The sequence below is a fragment of the Rana temporaria genome, chromosome 2, assembly GCF_905171775.1.
Source record: "Rana temporaria chromosome 2, aRanTem1.1, whole genome shotgun sequence".
Classification (NCBI taxonomy): domain Eukaryota; kingdom Metazoa; phylum Chordata; class Amphibia; order Anura; family Ranidae; genus Rana; species Rana temporaria.
In genome coordinates this window covers 16168605-16185630 of record NC_053490.1, presented here as the reverse complement: position 1 = coordinate 16185630, position 17026 = coordinate 16168605, and the positions used below count along the sequence as shown (strand labels likewise).

The window sequence follows — 17026 nt, the reverse complement described above, 5'->3', positions numbered from 1 at the left end:
CCAATCAAAATGCTAATGAAATTTTGTAACAAAGCCTTTTTTTGTTTTTATTATATGCCTTATTTTAGACCCAGTGGTGTCATCTTTAAAGCGGGGGTTCACCCTTAGAGGGCACTTTTTCCCCTTAGATGGATGCTCGTTTTGTCTAGGGGAATCGGCAATTTGTTTTAAAATATGTGCAGTACTTACCCGTTTACGAGATGCATCTTCTTCCGTCGCTTCCGGGTATGGGCTGCGGGAATGGGCGTTCCTATTTGATTGACAGGCTTCCGACGGTCGCATCCATCGCGTCACGATTTTCCGAAAGAAGCCGAACGTCGGTGCGCAGGCGCAGTATACAGCCGCACTGACGTTCGGCTTCTTTCGGTTACGAGTGACGCGATGGATGCGACCGTCGGAAGCCTGTCAATCAAGAAGGAACGCCCAGTCCCGCAGCCCATACCCGGAAGCGGCGGAGAAGATGCAGCTCGAAAACGGTAAGTACGGATCATATTTTAATACAAATAGCCGATTCCCCTAGACCGAACGAGCAGGAATCTAAGGGGAGAAAAAAACATTTTTTAGAAATGGGTGAACTCCCGCTTTAACCACTTAAAGCGGGAGTTCACCCATTTCTGTTTTTTTTCCTCTTTTCCCCTTAGATTCCTGCTCGTTTTGTCTAGGGGAATCGGCTATTTGTTTTAAAATATGATCCGTACTTACCGTTTTCGAGATGCATCTTCTTCCGTCGCTTCCGGGTATGGGTTTTCGGGACTGGGCGTTCCTTCTTGATTGACAGTCTTCCGAGAGGCTTCCGACGGTCGCATCCATCGCGTCACTCGTAGCCGAAAGAAGCCGAACGTCGGTGCGGCTCTATACTGCGCCTGCGCACCGACGTTCGGCTTCTTTCGGAAAATCGTGACGCGATGGATGCGACCGTCGGAAGCCTCTCGGAAGACTGTCAATCAAGAAGGAACGCCCAGTCCCGCAGCCCATACCCGGAAGAGACGGAGAAGATGCATCTCGTAAACGGTAAGTACGGATCATATTTTAAAACAAATAGCCGATTCCCCTAGAAAAAACGAGCATCCATCTAAGGGGAAAAAGTGCCCTCTAAGGGTGAACCTCCGCTTTAAGCCCCGGACCAAAATGCAGCTAAAGGCCCAGGCCAGGTTTTGCGATTTGGCGCGGCGTCGCTTTAACAGACAATTGCGCGGTCGTGCGACGTGGCTCCCAAACAAAATTGGCGTCCTTTTTTCCCCACAAATAGAGCTTTCTTTTGGTGGTATTTGATCACCTCTGCGGTTTTTATTTTTTGCGCTATAAACAAAAATAGAGCGACGGTTTTGAAAAAAATGCAATGTTTTTTGCTATAATAAATATCCCCCAAAAATATATAAAAAAAAAACCTTTTTTTTTCCTCAGTTTAGGCCGATACGTATTCTTCTACATATTTTTGGTAAAAAAAATCGCAATAAGCGTTTATTGGTTGGTTTGCGCAAAATGTATAGTGTTTACAAAATAGGGGATAGTTTTATTGCATTTTTATTCATTTTTTTTTTTTTTTATTTTTTTTTTACTACTAATGGCGGCGATCAGCGATTTTTTTTTTCGTGACTGCGACATTATGGCGGACAATTTTGACACATTTTTGGGACCATTGTCATTTTCACAGCAAAAAAAGCATTTAAATTGCATTGTTTATTGTGAAAATGACAGTTGCAGTTTGGGAGTTAACCACAGGGGGCACTGAACGTGTTGGGCTTCACCTAGTGTGTGTTTACAACAGTAGGGGGGTGTGGCTGTAGGTCTGACGTCATCGATCGAGTCTCCCTATAAAAGGGATGACACGATCGATGCAGCCGCCACAGTGAAGCACGGGGAAGCCGTGTTTACATACCGCTCTCCCCGTTCTTCAGCTCCGGGGAGCGTTCGCGGGGGGGGCGGCTAGAAATAAATAGCCGTGCCGTCGTCCCGGATCGCTCCCAGACGATTTCCAACCGCCGCATGTACCGGGGGAGGTCCCGATCGGACCCGCGGAAAGGCAGGGACGTACATGTACGCCAATGTGCCTGTATGTGCCATTCTGTGGACGTACATGCGGCGGTCGTTAAGTGGTTAAATCCATGTGCTTTCCTATGCACTGCAGGCAGATCATGACTGGTGGGAGGAGCCAGCAGGGTGCATACAAGTAGTGGGCGGCTCTTGGGTGGAGTTTTGCAAATAATAAAATGCCTTAGTCAGTGGATGTCAGTTTGGAGTTGGGAATTCCTCGGCAGGCTGAATTTGCATGTAGACCACCCTAGGTAGCCCCCCTATGTGATGCTGAACCTATTATGATTGAAAGAACTGAAGTGCAGTAAATGAAAGGGGAGGAGTAGCTGGAGAGGAAAGAACCAGGATATGAGGCTGACTTGCTGCAGCTTCTAATGCACATTGTATGAGGCTCACAGTGTGCGGTGAGTCCTTCTTTTACAGACTGCTTGTGCATTAAGGCCAAACTCCACCCTTTGTGTGCCGACCACTTTCTGCCCGTCGTCTTCAGGATGATCACATGACCTCGTGGCTCCTTCATCTTTTTCTGTGCCCAGGGCAGTGTACTGATCTCACAGGTAGTAAGGTTGATGATGCCAAAGGAGCAGCAGGTCTGTGAGGTACAGCACCAGAAATAAGGGGAGCGTTGCAGCAAATCCTTTTTTTTTTGTAACATAGAAATGGCCTTACATTTTTTTTATGATAGTGACAGGATTGCTTTAACTGTGTACAATACGGATTGTTACATGTAGGGTTGTACCGATACCGAGTATTTGCGGGAGTACTTGTACTCCCGCAAATGCCCCCGATGCCTGAATAGAATACTTGCCCCACCGCCGCCGCATACCGCAAAGCCGCCGCTGCCGCGTTAATCAGCGCGCGGGGAACATTACAGGCAGCTTTTGTTTGAATAGCTGTATTCCCCGCCGCGCCGTGTATAGACACTCCCCCTTGCTCGGGATTGGACGGAAGTGGGAGTGTCTATACACGGTGCGGCAAGGAATGGACAGCTATTCAAAAAAAAAGTTGCCTGTAATGTTCCCCGCACGCTGATTAATGCGGCAGAGGCATCATCATCTACTAGGTATGGGGGGACATGGCTGCAATATGTGGGGGGGGCATGGCTGCAATATATGGGGGGACATGGCTGGATATATGTGGGGGGACATGGCTGGATATATGTGGGGGGACATGGCTGCAATATATGGGGGGACATGGCTGCAATATATGGGGGGACATGGCTGGATATATGTGGGGGGGCATGGCTGCAATATATGGGGGGACATGGCTTCATGTGGGGGGACATGGCTGGATATATGTTTGGGGACATGGCTGCAATATATGGGGGGACATGGCTGGATATATGTGGGGGGACATGGCTGCAATATGTGGGGGGACATGGCTTCATGTGGGGGGACATGGCTGGATATATGTGGGGGGACATGGCTGCAATATGTTTGGGGACATGGCTGCAATATGTGGGGGGACATGGCTGGATATATGTGGGGGGACATGGCTGGATATATGTGGGGGGACATGGCTGGATATATGTGGGGGGACATGGCTGCATTTGGGGACACATTTAAAAAAAAAGTATCGGTATCGGCGAGTACATGAAAAAAAGTATCGGTACTTGTACTCGGTCCTAAAAAAGTGGTATCGGGAAAATCCTAGTTACATGACATCGAACTTAAAGCGGTATCCCAGCAGAAATGTTTTTTTTTTTTAAAGTCAGCAGCTGCAAACACTGTAGCTGCTGACTTTAAGACCCCTTTCACACTGAGCCGCCCATAGCGTTGGTGGTAAAACTCCGCTATTTTTACCGCTGGCGCTATGGGCGGATTTTCGGTGGTTTTACCCCCGCTAGCGGCCGAGAAAGGGTTAAAACCGACCGCAATGTGCTGCTGAAGCAACGCATTGCGGGCGGTATAGCCGCGCTGTCCCATTGATTTCAATGGGCAGCAGCGGTATTGTATTTATTATTCGCTATACAGATTCCTCCTGAAGAAGCAGTCAACCCGCGAAACTGGTCGAGGACAGTACATCACTCCACCACAACATAAATATCTCGGGGTTACCCGTGAGCAGTATTTTGTTGTATCGGGGTGGGGTTTTGGCTTGTGATTTTGTAACTTTTATGTTGTTCAGTTTTATGTAATAAATATTTTTATGATCCCATTTGTGTCAACACCTATACTTTCAGTACCGAGATCGTCCAACCAATCTTTTTCCCAGTTGACCATTTGTGGGTGGAGGCAGTGCCAGCACATGCCACCATGGGTTTACCTGAATCAGCCCTTTACATTCAATCTGGATGATGGTACTTTTTGCTGAAAGCGGAGGCTCACCCAAAAAACAAGTATATAACATTACAATCTGTATACCTCCAAACATGTACAGTATGCTGTTTTTTTTTTTGGGAGGTGTACATACAGTACTATCGCTATTTTTCACCTGCCTTCCGGGCACTAGCTCCCACGGGAGTAGGCGTTCCTATGCAGTGGCGCAATGTCCTCTAGGACTTCGCCCAAATGATTGAAGTGCCTGACAAACCCCCCCCCCCCCCGGCGGATAAGCCGCGTCACGAGTTTCCGAAACCAGCCAAACTGCGAGTCAGCTCTTTACGGCGCCTGCGCACCAACTAGGAGCCGTATAGAGCTGACTGCGCAGGCGCCGTATAGAGCCCACTCGCAGTTCGGCTAGTTACGGAAACTCGTGACGCGCCTTTTCCGCCGGGGGGAAGTTTTTGTCAGGCACGTCAATCATTTGGGCGAAGTCCCAGAGGACATTGCGCCACTGCATAGGAACGCCTACTCCCGCAGGAGCTAGTACCCGGAAGCCAGGTGAAAAATAGCGATAATACTTTATGTACACCCCCCAAAAAAAATAAAAAAACGGCATACTGTACATGTTTGAGGTATACAGAATGTAATGTTATATACCGTATTTATCTGCCTATAGCGCGCACCGGCGTATAGAGCGCACCCCTAATCTAGACGTGAAATTCCAGGATTTTTTTTTTTTATTACTTACAGTTTTGGTGTCTTGCCCGGCGTCCATCGGCAGCCTTGTCCGGTCCGACGTCCATCTGCGGCCTTCGTGGTGTCCTCCCTGCTTCTCCCGCACTGTCTGTGAGCCGATCCCTGCTTCCCGCGCTGTGTTTGAACGCCGCCGCCATATACCGAGCGCAGTACACTCGGGCACGCTCGGATCTTCTCGCATAACCGCGAGGGGAGCCGAGCCTGGCTGCGCTCGGTATATGTCGGCGGCGGCGTTCAAACACAGAGCGGGAAGCGAGTATCGGGGTAGATCGCGCACCCACGATTTTGCCCTGATTTTAAGGGCAAAAAAGTGCGCGGTATACGCCGATAAATACGGTACTTGTTTTTTGGGTGAACCTCCGCTTTAAGTATTACTGAGTTTTATGTGAGGCTATACTCAAATTTCGCTAATATCCAAAAACGAGATGTTGAGAGGTGGTCTTTAGTTTAAGACAGGGCTCGACAAATTTCCGGGCGCCAGGTCGCCATGGCGACTAGAAATAGAGCTGGCGCCATCTGGTGGTGAGCCGTTGGTATTACAAGTTTTTACCACCAGATGTGTAAGCTGGCGCCATCTGGTGGTGGCCGTTGGTATTACAAGTTAAGCATTACAAGTTAAACAGCAATTCTAATGTCATTTTTTACTATTTTCACTGCCATCTTCTTCCCTCTAATTAGAACCCCCAAACATTATATATTTTTTATCCTAACACCCTAGAGAATAAAATGGCAATCGTTGCAATACTTTCTGTCATCCTGTATTTGCGCAGCGGTCTTGCAAGCGCACTTTTTTGGGAAAAAATTACACTTTTTTTTTTAATTAAAAAATAAGACAACAGTAAAGTGATCTCGATTTTTTTTAATATTATGAAAGATAATGTTACGCCGAGTAAATTGATACCCAACATGTCACGCTTCAAAATTGCGTCCGCTCGTGGAATGCCGACAAACTTTTACCCTTTAAAATCTTCATAGGCAACGTTTAAAAAGATCTACAGGTTGCATGTTTTGAGTTACAGAGGAGGTCTAGGGCTAGAATTATTGCTCTCGCTCTACCAATCGCGGCGATCCCTCACATGTGTGGTTTGAACACCGTTTACATATGCGGGCGCTGCTCACGTATGTGTTCGCTTCTGCGCGCAAGCTCGACGGGGCGGGGCGCGTTTTCTGGCTCCTAACTTTTTTAGCTGGCTCCTAGATTCCAAGCACATTTGTCAAACCCTGGTTTAAGACCACCTCTAAAAAATGTGTGAAACTCCACTTTAACTTGATTTTGATGCTGATGTTTTCAGATAGTTTTCTAATATTTGACTTCTTTGTGTCTCAGCCTCACCGTTAGTATGTCTGGATCTATAACAGAGAGGAGTCCAGTGTCCGCCCTCACCCTCAACCTCATCTCTTCCCACAACGACCTTCTTTCCCCAAAGAGCCGCCAGATTTATGCCCACACTGACCTGCAGAGCGCCATGGGGCTCGTCGGCACCGAGCTTGGCGGAGGTGCCCCATCCGAACACACCAACCCTAAGTGGTTGAAGGAAGGGCAGAACCAGTTGCGCAAAGCAGCAGAACATGAGAAAGAGGATCAGAACTGCAACCCCGATCCGGAACGTGGAAACAAAGACTGGACCAACTGGAACCAAGAGAAGAGCAACAAGCAGACCCACCTGGAGGAACTGGAAGTGTCGGCTCTAAACTGCGTCAATCGCAGCAGCAGCATCATCAACAACACGCAACTGCTCATCCAAGACGGAGAAGACGAGGACGACGATCTGACGCCACCTCAGAGCGAGGTCACAGATCCGGTCACCACAGAGACCTCCGAACAGAGCTCAGAGGTTCTGGAGAACGGCAAAGAGATGACTGATGGCCCCAGAGACACCGGGCGCAGTGCCAGCCTCCTGTTTGGAATGAGGAACACGGCTGGCAGTGATGAGGACTCCAGCTGGGCGACTCTGTCTCAGGGAAGTCCATCTTACGGCTCCCCAGATGACACAGGTGAGATACAGAGCGGCCTATATTCAGGGGCCCCAGTACAGTAGGGCATTCATTTCCTTATCACCCCAACATCCGTTTCACTTACCTTTGTTTATCCTTTTTGTTGTATCCGTTTCTGTTGTATCTCTGACTTTTATGCTTTTCTTTGTCTCCTTGTCTACAGTTTATTTTGATTGGTTTGGTTTTAAATGTTCTGTTGTGTTGTTATTATTATTATTATTATTATTATTAATAATAATAAGTAACCCAAGCAGGGTAAAGTAGATTACCTAAAAAATGTATTTTATAATAAATTTTTATTTTTTTATTTTATTTTTTTAACCACTTCAATACCAGGCACTTGCGCACCTTCCTGTCCAAGCCAATTTTCCGTTTTCATCGATGTCGCACTTTGAATGACAATTGTGCGGTCATGCAACACTGTACCCAAACAATTTTTTTATAATTTTGTTCCCACAAATAGAGCTTTCTTTTGGTGGTATTTGATCACCTCTGCGATTTTTATTTTTTGCGCAACAACTAAAAAAAGACCGAAAATTTTGAAAAAAATATATATATATATTTTTTTCTGTATTTTTTTTTGTAAATAAGTAAGTTTTCTTCTTCAATTACGGGCACCGATGGGGCGGCAGTGATGGGCACTGATAGGCGGCTCTGGTATGCGGCACTGATGGGCGGCACTGATGGGTACTTATGGGTGGCACTGATGGGTACTTATGGGTGGCACTGATAGTGCCACCCATAAGTACCCATCAGTGCCACCCATATGTACCCAGTGCCACCCATAAGTATCCATCAGTGCCACCCATAAGTACCTGATGGGTACTTATGGGTGGCACAGGTGGGCACTGGGCATGGATGGGCACTGAGAGGTGCCACTGATGGCATTGTTGGACATCACTTGTTTATTTACACATTTTTGCCAGTCAGTGCCCATGTTGCCAATTGTGGGCACTGATTGGCATCTATTGTGCTTATTTTTTTACATGTGGATGGCCATGGGGGATGTACCTGGCCATCCACATGTTGCCCCCTTCCCTGGTGGTCCAGTGTGGGCATCCGATAAACAATCAGCACAAACCCCCCCCCACGCCGATCGTCTCTCCTCTACTCGCGTCTGTCAGACGTGAGTGAGGAAGAGCCGATTAATGGCTCTTCCTGTTTGCATCGTGATTGGACACGGCTGATCACGTTGGTAAAGAGCCTCCGCCAGAGGCTCTTTACCGAGTTTGGAGATGCAGGGTGTCAGACTGAAATCCTGCATCACCGATCGCCACGCTGCGCGCCCCCATGTTATCCTGCTGGACTTCAATAGACGTCCAGTCAGGATAACACAACCACTTCCCGGACGTCAATTTACTAATGACCGGGCGGGAAGTGGTTAAATAAATGTATTTAATTGATTTTAATAATGATTAATACAATGGAGGGAGATGCATTATAAAGGAAAATATAATGGTTTGGTTACAAACAGGGAAAACCCAACTTTGGAGGAATAATGGAGGGGAAGATTAGTACCATGAACTATTAACTTAACCACTTAAGGACCGCCTCATGTAAATATACGTCAGCAGAATGGCACGGACAGGCACATGCACGTACCTATACGTCCTCTGCTTGACGTGGGTCGGGGGTCCGATCGGGACCCCCTCCAGTACATGCGGCGGTCCGTAAGCCTCGGGGAGCGATCCGGGACGACGGCGCGGCTATTCGTTTATAGCCGCTCCGTCGCGATCGCTCCCCGGAGCTGAAGAACGGGGAGAGCCGTATGTAAACACGGCTTCCCCGTGCTTCACTGTGGCGGCGCATAGATCGAGTGATCCCTTTTATAGGGAGACTCGATCAATGACGTCAGTCCTACAGCCACACCCCCCTACAGTTGTAAACACACACAAAGTGAACCCTAAATGTTACAGCGCCCCCTGTGTTTAACTCCCAAACTGCAACTGTCATTTTCACAATAAAGAATGCAATTTAAATGCATTTTTTGCTGTGAAAATGACAATGGTCCCAAAAATGTGTCAAAATTGTCCAAAGTGTCCGCCATAATGTCGCAGTCACGAAAAAAATCGCTGATCGCCGCCATTAGTAGTAAAAAAAATAAAAATGCAATAAAACTATCCCCTATTTTGTAAACACTATAAATTTTGCGCAAACCAACCGATAAACGATTATTGCGATTTTTTTTTTTTTTCCCAAAAATAGGTAGAAGAATACGTATCGGCCTAAACTGAGGAAAAAAAATTTTTTAGATATGTTTTTGGGGGATATTTATTATAGCAAAAAGTAAAAAATATTGCATTTTTTTCAAAATTGTCGCTCTATTTTTGTTTATAGCGCAAAAAATAAAAACCGAAGAGGTGATCAAATACCACCAAAATAAAGCTCTATTTGTGGGGAAAAAAGGACGTCAATTTTGTTTGGGAGCTACATCGCACGACCGCGCAATTGTCTGTTAAAGCGACGCAGTCCCGAACTGTAAAAACCCCTTGGAAGAGCTAGAAGAAGAAGTTGTAAACCCTCAAGGTTTTTTTACCTTCATGCATTCTATGCATGAAGTTGAAAAACGTCCTGTGATGCAGCTGCCCCCCAGAGCCCCCCTTTTTTACTTACTTGAACCCGGTCTTTCGAGTGATGGGGATGCAAGCACACCAGCTCCAGCTGGTGTCTTGAATCCTGATTGGATAGACCGATAGCAGCGCAGCCATTGGTGCCCGATGCTGTCAAATCCAATGACGGGGGGGGGGGCGAGTCCTGCTGTCTGTGTCAATAGACGCAGCAGGACATGGGAGCGTGCCCGCTCTCTCCAACATGGCACTGCAGAAGAGGAAGAGCCAGGAGCGCCACTGAGGGACCCCAGAAGAGCAGGATTCGGGCCACTCTGTGCAAAACCAAATGCAAAGAGGAGGCAAGTATAACATGTTAGTTTAAAAAAACAAACCTTTAGATATCCTTTAGCCTTAGCTGGACGTCATATGCCATCCTTAGTTTGAAGTGGAGATATCTGAATGATGCCTGCGGGTTTATTCAGATATTGTTTTTTTTTAGCCGGCAATCCCCTGTAATGTAAAAGCAATCATGGTGGCTGTTCAGCCACTTGATTGTTTTTATGAGCTACTGAGCCCTGGCCCCATCCCCTCTCTTCTGATTGGCTAACTGGCTTTGACTGACAGCCGCGGGAGCCAATGTGGACATCGCTGGAGAGAGAAGGGGCGTGGGTAAGTATTAGAGCAGTAGTTCTCAATTCCTGTCCTCAGGACCCGCTAACAGGTCAGATTTTAACCACTTAAGCCCCAAGGCTGTTTTTCATATTCGTTTACAAGACTAAAACATTTTTTTTTTTTTGCTAGAAAATTACTTAAAACCCCCAAACATTATATATATTTTTTCTAATTCTAACACCCTAGAGAATAAAATGGCGGTCATTGCAATACTTTTTGTCACACCATATTTGTGCAGCGGTCTTACAAGCGCACTTTTTTTTGAGAAAATTCACTTTTTTGAATTAAAAAATAAGACACCAATAAATTTGGCCCAATTTTTTTATATATTGTGAAAGATAATGAAAAAAAAAAAAGATAATGGTACGCCGAGTAAAATGATACCCAACATGTCACGCTTAAAAATTGCGCCCGCTCGTGGCATGGTGTCAAACTTTTACCCTTAAAAATCTCGATAGGCGACGTTTAAAAAATTCTATAGGTTGCATTTTTTGAGCTACAGAGGAGGTCTAGGGCTAGAATTATTGCTCTCGCTCTAACGATCGCGGCGATACCTCACATGTGTGATTTGAACACCGTTTTCATATGCGGGCGCTACTCAAGTATGCGTTCGCTTCTGCGCGCGAGCTCGTCTGGACGGGGCGCTTTAAAAAAAATATTTTTTTGTTTTCTTATTTCTTTTTATTGATTTTATCATTTTTTTACACTGAAATAAAAAATAAAATAAAAATTGATCACTTTTATTCCTATTACAAGGAATATAAACATTCCTTGTAATATAAAAAAGCGTGACAGGTCCTCTTAAATATGAGATCTGAGATCAAAAAGACCTCAGATCTCATATTTAGACTTAAATGCAAAAAAAAAAAAAAAAAAAATGGAAATTTTGTCATTTAAAAAAATGACAACAAAAAATTGTCTCTTTAAGACGCTGGGCGGGACTGACGTTTTGACGTCACTTCCGCCCAGCAAAGCTATGAGGACGGGTGGGGGCCATCTTGCCCTCACTCGCATCCTCACTCACTAGGAAGCAGCACCCGATCTCCTCCGCCGCTACCGACGGCTCCGGTAAGCGGCGGAGGGCGCGGGAGAGCGGCGGGAGGGGGGGGTGGTTGATGATTAAGCCAGTGGCGGGGTGGTGGTTGATGATTAGATTAAGCACCTAAATCTTCACAGAGCCGGTGGTGGTGGGATACGGGTCCTCAGCCCGAGCAGATGGTTTAGAGGTCCGGCACATCTTACATACCGGCCTAGCCCCAGGAATATTCCTCTGTGTTCTTATATGTTCTATAATTCTCTCCACAGATTGTTTTTGGCCAAGGAACGCCATGGACACAGACTCTGACCTTCCCTCCGGGTGGGTGAGGGTACAGGACACTTCTGGAACATACTACTGGCATGTACCCACCGGGACCACACAGTGGGAGCCACCATCCGACCTCAACGGGGAGCCTAGGCTGTATTCTCCCACCACTGACCTCACCCCAACAGAGGAGGTAGGTTATTTGTCCTCTGAAGTTCAGAACCGTTGCTGGGTCATAGGGTACTAGATGGGAATGGGCCCGAAAGGTTTCTGTTTGTGGAAGAGGAGTTCGGAGTGTGCACTATATGGTATTCTGTATAATGGTATCTGGAATACCTACCTAGTCAGTATGTAGATCATGGTCCTTTACCTACAGTCTATTGAATTTCTGCAGATCAATCGTTTTTAGCGATGTATGAGTATGAGCTAGTAAATAGGCGTCAAGTAGATGAAAACCCTAAAATATGTTATAGGCTTTAGCATGTTCATTTTTTTTTTCAATATTTTTGAATTGGCAGCTTTCATTCTATTAACCTCCTGGGCGGTGTTCCCGAGTCTGACTCGGGGTGAGATTTTTGGGCTAGGATCGGTAACCCCGAGTCAGACTCGGGCTCGCCTCGCTGGATGTACAGGGAGTTTTACTTACCTTGTCCCTGGATCCAGCGATGCCACCGCGCTGTGTGAGCGAGCAGGACCTCGCTCGATTCACACAGTGCCTCCGTGTGACGCCGATCTCCGTTCCCTGCGACGTTACGACGCACGGGGACGGAGAACGGCGCCAAATTCAAAAAAGTAAACAAACACTATACATACAGTATACTGTAATCTTATAGATTACAGTACTGTATGTAAAAAAAAACACACCCCCTTGTCCCTAGTGGTCTGTCCTGTGTCATGCATGTCATTTTATATAATAAAAACGTTTCTTTCTCCCTGCAAACTGTAGATTGTCCATAGCAACCAAAAGTGTCCCTTTATGTCAAAAATAGTTTTAGAGCAGCTAAAAAACAGCGATAATAAATTATAATCACTTGCAGAATTGTGCGATAGCGATTTGTGGGGAAATTCGTCATAAAAAAAATAAAATAATGACAGCAACAATTCTGCAACTGAGCAAATGTCAGTGATTTTGATTTGATTACATTATTGAATAATTTTTATTATAATTATATTATTACTTGTTATAATTATTTATAATTATTTATTATATTATAATTTATAATTTTGTTTTTAAAAAAATGTCATACCCGGGATGCCTATTAGAAGCTTGTTTGGTCAGATTTAAGTGAGTTATTTCTAAAAATGACAGACCTACAATATAAAACGCCAAATTTCCTTGCAAATAATGGTACCGCTTTCAGCATGTTTTTTCTGAAAGAATCATACCGCCAGGGAGGTTAACCCCTGATGATCGTGCTATTAACCACTTCCATACCGGGCACTTATACACCTTCCTGCCCAGACCAATTTTTAGCTTTCAGTGCTGTTGCACTTTGAATGACAATTGCGCGGTCATGCTGCACTGTACCCAAACAAATTTTTTATCATTTTGTACCCACAAATAGAGCTTTATTTTAGTGGTATTTGATCGCCTCTGGGATTTTTATTTTCTGCAAAAAAAATGACCAAACATTTAGAAAAAAAATCGTTTTTTTTTTGTTTCTGTTAAAAAACATTGTAAATAAGTACATTTTCTCCTTCACTGATGGTACTGCACTGACAGGCACTGATAAGGCGGCACTGATGGGCACCAATGAGGTGGCACTGATGTGGTGGCATTGATGGGCACTAATATGCGGCACGGATGGGCACTGATAGGCGACATGGATGGGCACTGATAGGCGGCATTAATGGGCACTGATAGGTGGCACTATCGTATGTGTTGTACTAGAGGATGCCAATCAGTGATGCCCATTGTGGGCACTGATTGGCATCCATTGCGGGCACTGATTGGCATCCATTTTTTGTGTCATTGTCATCCCTGGTGGTCTAGGGTGGCATACCTGTGTTTTTTGTTTTGCATCCCTGGTGGTCCAGTGGGAATCCCTGGTGGTCCAGTGGGCATCCCTGGTGGTCCAGTGGGAATCCCTGGTGGTCCAGTGGGAATCCCTGGTGGTCCAGTGGGCATCCCTGGTGGTCCTGTGGGCATCCCTGGTGGTCCAGTGGGCATCCTCGGGGGGCTGTGCTGATAATCGATCAGCACAAACCCCCACTGTCAGAGGAGCAGCCGATCGGCTCTCCCCTACTCGCGCCTGACAGACGCAAGTGAGGAAAAGCCGATTACCGTTTTTTGCAGAGAGAGAGATGGGCCGCCTAGGGGGAGAGGAGGAGTTGCCTAGGCAGAAGGGGGAAGTGGGACAGGAAGTCCCCCTCTAAAGTAGTCAGCCACCCCCCCCCCCCTAAAAAATGACATGCCAAATGTGGCATGTAAGGGGGGGAGGAGTGCTTAAAGCGGAAGTTCCACTTTTGGGTGGAACTCCACTTTAAGGTTCTTGTTCAGGCTTTTCCTGTTATAGGGGGTAATGCCCTTTCTCCGTCCGCCAACGGGCTTCTGATGGAGACTAGTAGTGGCTGTTTTCAACACATTGCACAGACATGGTCTACTGATGTCACCATTAGGAAATCTTGTCTGTTTCCATCACAGCGGGGCTCGTTGGTAGCGGGTGCTGCAGTGACTACCAGCTGGATGCATCTCAGATAAAGGCCCGGTTCACACTGATCGAGTTCAGAACGAATGTGACGCGTCAAAAACATTCTTAATTTGCATGTCATCCGTAAAGTCATTGTTTTTAATGCCGATCGTTCACATACATGCTTTGCGATTCCTCTACGAATGCGATAAAAAAAAGGGTCTTGTGCGAGTTTACAGCGTTTTGCTGCGAATTTAGTCTCCATAGACATCCGTGTAAATCGTTCTGGAATCGCATTGATGATTCACATATGTGCGAATTCCACCTCGCTACTCTCCACAAAAACCAGGAAGTACACAGGAAGGTAACACTTATTTTTTTTTTCTTTTTACATTGTGATTCTTTTTTTTTTTTTTTTTTTTTTTATAATTAAACTTTATAACATACCGTTATAGTGTGATTTTCTCCCTGGCTTCCGGGTTCTGATTCCCGCGGGACTGGGCGTTCCTATCCCTGGGTTAGATGATTGACGTGTTGTGAAAAAGTTCCCATGTCACACAAGGCGCGTCACCAGATTTCCGTAAATAGCCGAGCTTGCAAGTTGGCGCTATACGGCGCCTGCGCAGTCAGCTCTACACGGTGGGCGCCGACTCGCAGCTCGGCTATTTACGGAAAACTGGTGACGCGCCTTGTGCGACATGGGAACTTTTTCACAACACGTCAATCATCTAACCCAGGGATAGGAACGCCCAATCAGAAGCCGGGGAGAAAATCGCACTATATCGGTATGTACGGCAAAAAAAAAGACCTGCATACTGTAAATGTCGTTCGTATGCTGGATGTAATGTTAGAATTTTTTTTTTTTTAGGGTGAACCCCCGCTTTAAAGGTTTATTGCCGGGCATTCACTTGGAAATTTCAGCTAGTGTACCTTCTGAATTGACTTGGCAAACTATCATCTTTGAAAATTGCAAGGGCCAAGTCTTGCTCATGGCGTCATGTTAAACATGACTTGCATTGAGGCAGCCCATTTGTTTTGAATGGGCTGCCATTCTGCCAATACACAAAAATGTGTATGCAATGTGTGTGTTTCCTGATGTAGCTTGGCACAATGCATTGTGGGGTCTTGCTGTGCGTTACGGTGTACAGCGGTGCTCATCAGAGCTGTGTTGCCTTAGTGGGTTTGGAGTGCATATCAAAATTGGCACTAAGGCACAAGTGTGATTTTTGCCCTAAAACAATGGAACATTTCCTTGTTGGGTTTTAATCCATTTGATTGTTTTGCCATTTAAAATGTGGATTAAACTTCCTGAACATTGGCCTGCATGTGATCAGCATTGGATCATCTCTGATAGGGTTGTCCCGATACCGATACTAGTATCGGTATCGGGACCGATTCCGAGTATTTGCGGGAGTACTTGTACTCCCGCAAATCCCCCCGATGCCTCATCCGATACTCGCCGCCACGCCTGCCGCATCCCCGCTGCCGCCGCTTGGTTAATACGGGCGGGGAACATTACAGCTTTCATTTGAATAGCTGTAGTGTTTCCCGCCGCGTATAGACACTCCCCCTTGCTCGGGTGAACTGTCCAATCCCGAGCAAGGGGGAGTGTCTATACGAAGCGTGGCGCGAAACACTACAGCTATTCAAATGACAGCTGTAATGTTCCCCGCCCATATTAACCAAGCGGCGGCCGGGCAGCATGTAGGTAAGGGGGACATGGCTGCATATATGGGGGGGGACATGACTGCATATGGGGGGGACATGGCTGTAATGGGGGGGGACATGGCTGCATATGGGGGGGACATGGCTGGATATGGGGGGACATGGCTGTAATGGGGGGGACATGGCTTGATATGGGGTGGGACATGGCTGGATATGGGGGGGACATGGCTTGATATGGGGGGGGACATGGCTGGATATGGGGGGGACATGGCTTGATATGGGGGGGACATGGCTGGATATGGGGGAGACATGGCTGGATATGGGGGGGACATGGCTGGATATGGGGGGGACATGGCTGGATATGGGGGGGACATGGCTGCATATATGGGGGGACATGGCTGCATTTGGGGACACATTTAAAAAAAAGTATCGGTATTCGGTATCGGCGAGTACTTGTAAAAAAGTATCGGTACTTGTACTCGGTCCTAAAAAAGTGGTATCGGGACAACTCTAATCTCTGATAAGACAGTTGTGTTTGATGGATGAACTCGCCCTTCATTTCCTGCAGGAGATGTCACAGGAGCAGATGTCAGATTACAGCCACAATGACACCGAGGAGGTGACCTTCCACATCAATGAGCTGAGTCTCAGGTGAGTGTCCCCTCCATGGTGAGGACATTATTTATTAACTGTGTGCTAATTGTCTGCCTCTTCTGTGACTGATGAATGACAATCATAGGCTATATGTTGTTATGATGGAGAATCCAGTAAATGTTCTCTGTTTATAACTCTTTCCTCTTAATATTTCCAGTTCTGCCGAGCCGGGAGAAGAACGGGAGCCTGTACAGGGATCGGAGCCTGAGCCACAGGTATCTCTGCTTTAAACGTTCGTTCTCTCTCTCCTCTCCTCTCCATAGATTATTCAGTTTTGGTTGCAGGAAAGAAAATTGCTTACTGTGTTGATGGGGAAATCCCTCCCACAGTGCTATTGTATTCTGCTGGTGAGGAGCCTTCCCTGCCGACAGAACACAATGATCACTGCTAGCAGCTATAGCCGCCGGCAGTAATTGCATGCAAAAAATCCAATAGGATGGTTGCACTGAAATCGATGGATTGACTTCAGTATAACCAACCTGCCCATAGATGGATCGAATCTCG

General features: G+C 46.4%; 1 protein-coding gene across 3 annotated transcripts in view; it reads left to right on the top strand.

The window, feature by feature from the left end:
* Positions 1–17026, top strand: part of APBB1 (amyloid beta precursor protein binding family B member 1) — a 64077-nt gene that overhangs the window by 19459 nt on the left and 27592 nt on the right. For all 3 annotated transcript variants that reach the window (XM_040339876.1, XM_040339874.1, XM_040339875.1), the window contains 4 exons: positions 6382–7049; positions 11576–11766; positions 16437–16519; positions 16680–16737. In XM_040339876.1, the coding sequence (XP_040195810.1) occupies positions 6395–7049; positions 11576–11766; positions 16437–16519; positions 16680–16737 (987 nt within the window). In that variant the 5' untranslated portion in view covers positions 6382–6394. The remainder of the gene's footprint in view (positions 1–6381; positions 7050–11575; positions 11767–16436; positions 16520–16679; positions 16738–17026) is intronic.